At 33.6% G+C, this 10271-nt stretch overlaps 1 protein-coding gene across 1 annotated transcript; it reads right to left on the reverse strand.

The window, feature by feature from the left end:
* Positions 1 to 4050: 4050 nt before the first annotated feature.
* Positions 4051 to 4998, reverse strand: LOC100962914 (putative olfactory receptor 52P1). The gene is given in 1 exon segment (XM_012806874.1): positions 4051 to 4998. A coding segment is annotated over 1 exon segment (948 nt).
* Between the last annotated feature and the right edge of the window lie 5273 nt (positions 4999 to 10271).

The raw sequence follows: 10271 nt of genomic DNA on the forward strand, positions 1-10271 counted from the left end.
ACATTTATTGGTTTTTATATTTGAAGTTGATTTCTTTAACAATTTATACACAACACATGTAGGTGTAAACTGGATTTTATTATCAATTATGATTTTTTTAAAGACAGAGTCTCAATCTTTTGCCCCAGTCTAGACTGCTGTGGCGTCAGCCTAGCTCAAGCAAATGCAGACTCCTGGGCTCAAGGAATCCACCTTCTTCATTCTCCCAAGTAACTGGGACTAAAGGGTCTTGCCATGAAGCTTAACTAATTTTTCTATTTTTAGGATAGAGGGGTTTCAGTCTTATTCAGCCTGGTCTCTAACTCTCAAGATCAAGGGATATTCCCAAGTTGGTTTCCCAGTGTGCTAGGATTACAATAATGAGCCACCGTGTCTGGCAAAAAAACCTTAGTTTGTATTAGGATAACTCAAAAATTAAAGGTTTATTGATATAATTCAATTGCTGTATACCACTTTTGTAATTGTTTCTTATTAATTGCATTTATTTGTTCTTCTGCTCACCACCCTTTTTTGCCCAGTTTTCTCTAGATTTAATTGACAATATTATGTGATTTCAGTTTCTCTTCTCTCTTATATTATTAATTACACTATTTTAAAGTGTTTGATGGTTGCCCTGAGCTTTAAGAATACATTTAGAATTAATCCAAGCTCATTTTCTTTATTTTCTTCTTAATTTTTTTCCAAGTTTCATATTATATAGTACTTACGTAACTTATTTTTATAAACAGTTTAGTGAGTTGTAGCATGCATATAAAACATGCTTAAATTAGTGAGTCATTATTTTCTTTTTTATTACAGATTAATATGACAATATGTATGATTAGGTTCCAGTGTTTGCATTTATTAGGAAAAGTTCAGTTGTAGATGAGCCCTTCACCTGGGCAGGTGTGCTGTACACCCTTACATTGTGCCCCTAAAGGGAGAGCTAAGCTCTATTTCAATTAATACACATACTGGACTATTCATAGATTGTGCAGGTACCTTAAAATGAAGTTTTGCCAATTCTTTGTTCCTATACCTTATACTATTACTGTTCTCTACTGATTTATTAATTTATTGATTTAAGATAAAGTCTCAGTTTGTCACCCTTGGTACAATGCTGTGGCATCATAGCTCACAGCATCTAAAATTCTTGAGTTCAACTGATCCTCTTGCCTCAGCCTCCCAGACACTGGAACTACAAGGACCTGCCACAAAGCCCAGTTAATCTTGGAGTAGGGGTCCCACTCTTGCTCGGGCTGGTCTCCAATTCCTGAGCTCAAGCAATCCATCTGCCTTGGCCTCCCAGAGCGCCAAGGTTATAGGTTTGAGCCACCACATCTGCCTCTAGACTGTGTTTTATTTATCCACACCCTTTAATCACCTAGCACCATTTTACTATTATTGCTTTGAGTCATCTATTGAATCAACTAATACAAATATCAAAGTAGTTTTATGTTTATCCAAATTTATTATTTTACAGTGAATTTTCTGTCTTTGCTTAGATTTCAGTCTGTGACCTATATAGTTTTCCTTCTCTCATTTGGATTTCTTCTAACATTACTGCAGAGCAGCATAATTTAAAATTTGAGTGATGCCACGTTCATGCAAACTAATATTGACTTAGTTGCCCTGACTCAGCAGATTTAGGGGTAGGAATTGTTCTTATAATCTCATTTTGCTGATGAGTTAAACAAAAGTCATTAGCTTTTAGGTTTTTCTTTTATAATATTTACTTATATATTTGAACTATAATCATGAAACTTCTGAGGACCGTGCATGAAATAATGAATACCTTTGTATTAGTAACCTAAATATTTACTTAATTGGAACTAAGATCTGATTAAATGAATGAATTTTAAGGTACTCTGTCATAACCACAACTATTAGTTCCTTGGAAAAATATTAATTCCTTAAGGGAAATCACTTATTTCTGAATTATGTATATGTATGCTCACTTACTCATTGTAATGGTTATAAATTCTTAAAACTAAACTACACAACAAATTTTGCATACACTATGTATATTATATTTAGAAAATGCTGGATGAATTTGAGTTCTCTATAGATCCTAGTTACTAAGCTTTCATCTGATTCAAAATATGCAAATATCCTTTCCCATTGTGTAGTGTCTATTTGCTTGGTTTGTTGTCTCTTTAGCTGTACAGAAGCTTTTCAGTTTAATTAAGTTCCATTTGTTTATTTTTGTTGTTGTTGCAATTGCCACGGAAGTCTTCTTCATAAAGTCTTTTTCCAGGCTGATATCTTCCAGTGTTTTTCCTATCCAACCCTCATATACAACAATGTGAAAAAGAGACGAATAGAACCTTCTCTAAAACAGACAGACAAATGACTAGCAAACATACAAAAAAATGCTGATTGTCCCTAATTATCAGAGAAATACAAATTAAAACCACCCTGAGATAGCATCTAATCCCAGCGAGAATAATTTAAATACTTTTTGAATAAATTTTATTCAAATATTAGTGATGCAAGTTTTGAATACATTTTATTCAAATATTAGTGATACAAGCAGTATTTGAACTTGACTTTTCTCTCTTCAGAATCCTAGTTCTTAAGTACTGGATATAAGCATTCAATATACACTCATTGAATAAATTGATAGCAGTACATGATTATTGTACAAAAAGAAAGATCACAACTATTTGATGTGTAATTCATATAAAAGTTAATGAAACATATTCAATGATTCAACTAATAAGAATAAGGCTATAGGAAACAAATACAAAAATCTAAATTTTAATAAATTAATTCATTTCAGAACACAAAAATGTTCATCAAATATTTTAAAAGCATTCATTGAACAAAACCCAACAATTTCCAGCTCAAGATCCCTCATTCCATAAAAATGATCTACAAGGAAAAACACATTTTAAATAGAATATGTAGAAAAATGTTTAAAGACACTTTCTGTATTCCATCTAAATTAAAATTAAGGTTCTTACCTAATGGATTGTTTTATGCTTTAGTCTTTCATAAAAGTGCTCCAAATTTTTTATTTCCTGAAGCTAAAGAAAAGGAAACTACATGCAGAACGGTAGAAGTACCAAACTCCTCAAGTTTTGCTTTCGTTTTGAAGGCATAGTTTCTATGTTACGAGACCGCTCTGATTGGACCTTAGTAAAACAGAAGCAACAGTCCTTGTTTGGGGTTTGCCAAAATGTTGTAATAGAATTTATCAAGTACTGTATTGAGGAAGTCCCTGGAAATCTACCCCAACGTCTAGAATAAGATCAGCAGACATAGAGTTATAATATATAAAATTTCAAGAGGAATTAGCTTTTTGTTCATACAATAAATAAAAAGTTCATGATTTCTGTATAGGAAATGATATTGAGTATAGATTAACACCATGCATTCTGAATCTAGCTTTTGGGGGTTCAAATTCTGCATTTTTACCTTTTAGGTGAGTTTCTTTCTACAATTGTCATCAACTCTGTGTGCCTAAATTTCCTAATTTCTACAAAGAGAACAGTAATAACACCAATCTCACAGTATAGGTTTGTGGACCAAACAAGTGTGGATACATGTAAAAGGCTTAATAAAGAGACAAACATACAGTAATCATCAACTGAATGTTATGCCATTATTGTTAGCTCTATTTTCAGTACAAGATGTCATGGAAATAATTACTTTTACTCCATATTTTTCCATCATGATGTGCAGATTTGGAATCGGGAAAAATAATTATAAATTCCAGAGCCAAATATATTGAGAAGATTCAAATTATTAAAATAATTGACCTAATCATTTACATTTTTTGAATATAATAGCATATTCTAGATAATATTGAACATATAACAAAAAATAATAACAATATTTTCTAATATTTATCAAAGACTCTCCCCCAAAGGCATTCTGCAAAAGAAAGAGAAAATGTAAAAAAGAAAGAGAGAGAAAAAGCACAACAAATATTACACTATGAAATATTGCTAAATTGAGAAATAAAATTTGGGGAACAAGATCTTGATATTGTTAACACATCTTGGTATCATGAATTCTCCCACATTCTACCAAAATGAGTCTGCATTTTTGAAATTAAATATTTTACTATTCAGAAATTTTCTTATGTGGGAGAAAGAGACTCACCACTCGGTCACGAATCTGCTTGGTTTTGACACCATACACCAGGGGATTGACCGTAGGGGGCACAAGAAGGTACAAACTTGCAAAAATTATGTGGACGCTTGGAGGTACCTTCTTGCCAATGCGGTGAGTTAGGAAGCTAAACAGTGCAGGTGTGTAGGAGACAAGAATAGTGCAGACATGGGCAGCACAGGTGCCCAGTGCCTTAGAGCGGGCATTCTGAGAAGAGAGCCGGAAGACAGCCTGGAGGATTTTGACGTAGGATGTGGCTATGAGTCCTAGGTCCAATATCATCACTGAAAGAGCCACAGAGATTCCATAAACCCTGTTAATGAAGGTGTTGGCACTGGCCAACTTCACCACAGCCATATGCTCACAGTAGGCATGATTGATGATGTATTTGGTATAATATGGTAGCCTCTAAATGAGAAGAGGACAAGGCAAAACCAAAAAGATAGCTCGGACTACAACAACTAAAAACATTTTAATGACCATTGGTGTTGTCAGGATAGTTGTATGATGCAGTGGGATGCAAATAGCTACATAGCGGTCAAAAGCCATGGCAACTAGGAGTGCGGACTCAATAATGCAAAATGTGTGGATGAAATACAATTGTGCTAGGCAGACATTAAATTCAATCCAATGTGCATCAAACCAGAAGATTCCAAGCATCTTGGGTGCTGTGGAAGAGGCAAGAGCCATGTCATTCATTGCTAACATGCAGAGGAAGAAATACATAGGCTGGTGTAGGCTTGGTTCTAGCTTGACAGTGACAATGATTATGGTGTTCCCAAGCAAGGTCAGAGCAAACAGGAGGCAGACAGGGATGCCAATCCAGCAGTGAAAATATTCCAAACTGGGAATACCAACCAGGAAGAAAGATGAGATATAAGATGTTGCATTGTCTCCCATGTTAAAATTTGAGAGGTTGCATGTTTAGCATGAAGTAACCAGGAAAAGCAGGATCACAAAGTGACTTTTCCATAATCCTCCCTGCTGGGGATCTAGGTATGTGGTATTAAAGGCTAGCTGAAAATCTGATTCTTTTCCTACATCTTCATAAATCATTCAACAACCCACTTCATCATTCTGTACTTCAGCATACTTTTCTGTAAAACACAAGTATAATTTTATTTTCTGATTTTTTCTGTTTTATTGACTTATTCTACAATATTTTATTCTCTATAAGAGGAACAGTTAGCAAAAAAATAACATCATTATTGTGCCAAAGTCAGTATCTATGATATAAAGATTCTTGATGAAAGGGAAATTTTTCTTAAGGAAAATGGGATAAAATTTGGAGATGCAAACACGTACCTAACAAATAAGAAGCATTTCAATATGCAATTATTTGTTCCTAATACTGTTAATCTTGGCAAAGCAACTTAATCAGGAATTTTGAATAAGATCTAAAAATGCTGAGCTATAAGAATAAGCATATCAAAATTAAAGACAATGAAATGTTTTATCATCAATCATAGGTAAATTTATACTGATTTTAAAATAACTCTTTAAGAAGATTTGACGATGGACAGACTAGTACCACTGTATAAAAATAAGGGAAGATTTTATTTCTTTGTGCTTTCAAGTAATTAAAATAACTATTATACATACAATCACATTACTTATTATTAAATCCAAACTATTTCTTGTAATCCATCTGTAGACTCAGCCCTGCCTCTGACTCCTACATTTATCTGCATAATTAGGACAAAGACCAAAGGAACTATGATTCTGTTTTTGAGATCTCAGCAATAAGATAGCTGCTATGACTATGTTTCTTTGCAGTAAATCAGAAAACAAGTCTATGAGTTATAAAATATTTCAGATAAATTCAGAGGTTAAACTTGCACCAGAATATACAAAACTTGAGACATGGAGATTACCACATAGCAGAGGAATACTATAACCCCAAATGTAATACAAAATCAACAAATAGTGAAATTTCAAGGTACAAACATTTTTAAATATTTACTAAGCTTATCTCTTTGCAAATCTTAAATGAGTGCTTTACATTTGGGAACTTGGATAACCAAGTTATCCGAGGATATTCTTGAATAACCATTCATATAATTGTTTCTGTAGGAAACAAATATATAAGAGGCTGATAGAAAATGATGGGGCATAATTAAGCAGAGTTTTGATTTTAAAAAACAACTGAACCCACTTGAGCTATACAGATAGATAAGCCAAGACACATTGCTTAGGTTTACAAACAGGCATAATAACATTGATAAATGAATACAAATGCTTTAAAACAATTCTCTTCTTGTTTCCAATAAATTAGCTTATAAAATGGAAAAATGTCTAATCTATACCAAGAGAAGTGAAGTGACTTCACTTGCATAAGAGAAGGTCCAGTCAGCATCCCAGAAGGGAAACACTAAGAAATTTTCAAAGAACACACTGATGTTATGATCTGCATGTACAAGCACCCCTCCCTCCAATTGGTTGGGAGACATTTATCTATTTCTGTAAGGTCAGTAGGTAGTTCACTAGAACATTTGGAATATCTTCCCAGACCTCTCTAACTTCCCATTGGCACTGTTATTCCATCTGTTTCTGAACCAAGTAAATAACTCATTCCTCCTGACAGGCTGGGCTTTGAAATTTTGTTTTTTTCTGGGTCAGTCAGCAAAACCCTTTGCCTGAATCTGCCATTTCATAGGGTACGACTATATCAGAACACCATGGTACCTTCAATAGTGTGTACTTGTTCACTACAAACTTATATTAATATATCATAACAACAATGTGTAAGAATCATCAAACCAACTTTAATAAGTTTATTTGATGGCAAAAAGAATCATCCACCCACCCATTAAAGTTAGAAATCTCAGATCCACCTTTGCCTCCTCTCTCTGTTCAACTCTATAACACTTGAGTCAAGCACTCATTACTTACCGTGGAGCTCTTGCCATATTCTTTGCATTTGCTTGTCATCATGTAATTCTCTTTCATAACTGAATTCCAGGAAACTCACAATAAATGGCAGAGAATATCTGATGTTTCTTCTACAGTCCTTTAAGAATTTCACAGATTTATAATATTGTTAGTGAAATATTTGACCCTTCAGAGATGGTCAGGGTATTTATAACTCTTGTTTACCCTTTGATCACTCCAGCTGCCTTCTTAGAATTTGTACTTTCAAAATTGTTTCTAGCAAGAATGGCATAACTAGTAATAAACATTTAGTAGAAATTTATAATATCTTTTCATTAAAAAGTATGCTATTGAATATATATACACATACACATGTGTATCTATTCTCCAGGATTATTTTGTCCCTCTTCACCACTACCAAATTACGTTATTCAAATGTCTGTGTTATTAAGGTGTGAAATTATTTATATGTTTTTAAATCTTCTTTTCTGATTTATTTCCACCAAATTTATAATAATATCTTACAATCCATTATGTATTGCGGTTGACAGTAAAATATAACTGCTTACTCTCTGCAAATTTTTAAATGATTATTTTTAACTGCAGCATCTCAGCCAAAAAGCATATGTGGAAATCATTATAAAATATGACAGTGTTTGTCAGTGAAGCGCTTGAGTGTCTATATCAAGGTGATATTTACGGAGCTTTGTAATGGGTGATTCCAAGCTCAGGAGGCTTCTCAGGTCTAGAAAGCTGATGGGACCTTTGGGCACATAGTGTCAAAGCAAAAAGGGGACTGGGCCAGGAATAAACACAAAGTAGTAGCTATAGCTAGTCCCTGTGGAACAGCCAAGTTAATATTGCAGACTCAAGGGAGTAGATATGTGCTTAACATTCAAGTGTTTCTCCTCTGGAGACCATAGTTATAAGAGGCTGTCCCAAGTGCACAGTCAAATGAGATATCTGAGATGCCAATCAAATATAGTGGGACCTCAGTAGCTGACCACCCAAGGGAGTGTAAGAAAGTGGTCCACAAACAGAGGTGGTTAACATAAGGAACTAGACTTTTATACTGAAACATATAGGTGGTACAGGTGTACAAAAATTAGGTCAACTTAAGGAGGGGTTCAATGAAAGGAAGTGGTCGACATGGAGGTTCTAAGTTGTAGTTCACTGGAGAAACCTGTAAGAACATTAAAAAGACCAAACCAAGTCAGTGTGCAAGGTATCTGAAAATTAAGAGAAGCACATTGTAAACTCTAGTTCCAGAATGACTATCACTGAATTCTCACTTAGTCTTCAGGAGACGATTGAATACATCTGAAAGTGTCAAGTTACATAGGATATTTCATAATCTCTATTCTTTATTTTCCTTTGTACAATTATTCTGAGATACAATTTTCTTACAGTCAATAACTTTATGTTCCTTCTCCCTAAATTAACATGTGCTTACATGCACTTACAAGTTCTTATGCAGAGGCAATCAGTCAAATTTTTTCTCTCTGTTATGACTAAACATACCTATTTTCTAAAGGAACTCAGGAAATTTCACCAAGAATTATGATTCCTTGGTATGAGTATTTTTAATTGAAGACCCCTTGAGAGCTGAGTAAAACTTCAGGTACCCATCAAAAAGAACAATTGCCTTTCTTCCTCAACCTGGTTATCTTAATATATTGCAGGAAAGATCAAGGATGCAACCAGACCTGGCCCAAGTCATTTAAAATGTAATATCTGTCTCTTAGGTTAATTTCATTTTCAGAAAGAATTTCTCCCAAGTCAATCCGCTTCACCTTATTTCATTCTCCCAAGTATATATTTATCCTCCTTACTAACGACTAATTATCCTAACAACAAATTACTTACATTTCTCTTCTTCCCCTCAACTCTAAAATAAGGACGTATAAATTTATGGACATGATTAGGATATGTGCAGTTCCTCAGTGATCCCTCTCATATTCACAGTAAATAAATCTATTTCTCTTTTAATCTTCCTTGTTTAGTTGATCTTTGAGTTACACTTGTATGGGAGCTGTGCATAAATGACAGTATTTTTTTTATGTTCCTAGCATCTTTTTTTTTTCTTTCTATATGTTTCTGATGTAATATGGAGGCTTAAATGGTGTTTTAGTGTTGTTTTATTTTGTAATTTCCTCATTAAGGTAGAGTTTGAATATTCATATGCTGAACAGTTCTTCTGGTTTTTCTCTTGAAAATTAGTTGTTTTTACTCTTTTGTTTTCTACTGATGCTTACACGTATTTTCTTGTTGATTTTCAAGTGCTTCTTGAGTATTTTTTTTATTTGGGGGAGCTCTTCATTGGCATTATCTAAGTATTCTATTATTACATATAACATGAAATAAAAAGACTGTATTAAACAGCTTTGTGTACCCAATATTTTGCTTGCCTCTTGATATAGCAGGAGTAATTCAACAGCCAGATACTTTGATCTTAACGGAGACATTCTTAATGCTTGATAATATCACATTGTCATGATGTAAATATTGCCAGGAGTCATGACAGCATCTTATCTTTATAGCTTCAAATGGGAAAGTGCTGGGTCTATGCAGCCTTAACACCCTCCTTCACCAAACTCATTCATCTTCCTTTCTAATCAGAGATATTATGTTGTCTTAATCTTCATTTATGCTAAGCTTCCTTTTAAAAAAGCATCATAATATGTATGCAGGTATAAACTTGCCCCTTATCTACCTTGTATATATATTCCCAACTGGTTGCAAAGGGAATTATTATTAGAAATGGAAAAGAGAAATCCATGAATACCTTTTTTAGTGATAGATATATAAGTCCAAAACACCTTTTCTTCCTAATTCTTACCACAGGTTGTTATTACAAATTTTGCTTCCATTCAAAGAATAATTCAATTATTTTGAAATAGTGAAGAACAACAATTTATGTGCAGTAAATACATTTTTCATCCCCTTACATTTGTTCCAATGCTTGAGAAAAAAAAAAAAAACTTGATAATGTGAAAAATAATCAATACCATTTTTTTCTCATCAATAAAAAAGAAAAAGTGAACTCCTGTCTGCAGCTTCAGCTTCATTCCCCAAATTAGAGCCCACTCTTTCTCCCATCTTAATAGAAAACTGAGGCAATAATAGAAAACGATTTACTTTTCTCATCTATGTCATTTTCTCCAATTGCCCTGATCAGGAGTGTGTTCATGAACCTCGTTCCTTGCACTGCTCTTTTCATCTCACCACATTTTATACCAACTGTTTAAAACTGGTATCTTTGATAATGATTATTGTCATTTTGATGTATAAAACTAAGATTT

Source organism: Otolemur garnettii, unplaced genomic scaffold (genome assembly GCF_000181295.1).
Source record: "Otolemur garnettii isolate 467f Iridium unplaced genomic scaffold, OtoGar3 scaffold00001, whole genome shotgun sequence".
In the NCBI taxonomy this organism is placed as follows: Eukaryota; Metazoa; Chordata; class Mammalia; order Primates; family Galagidae; genus Otolemur; species Otolemur garnettii.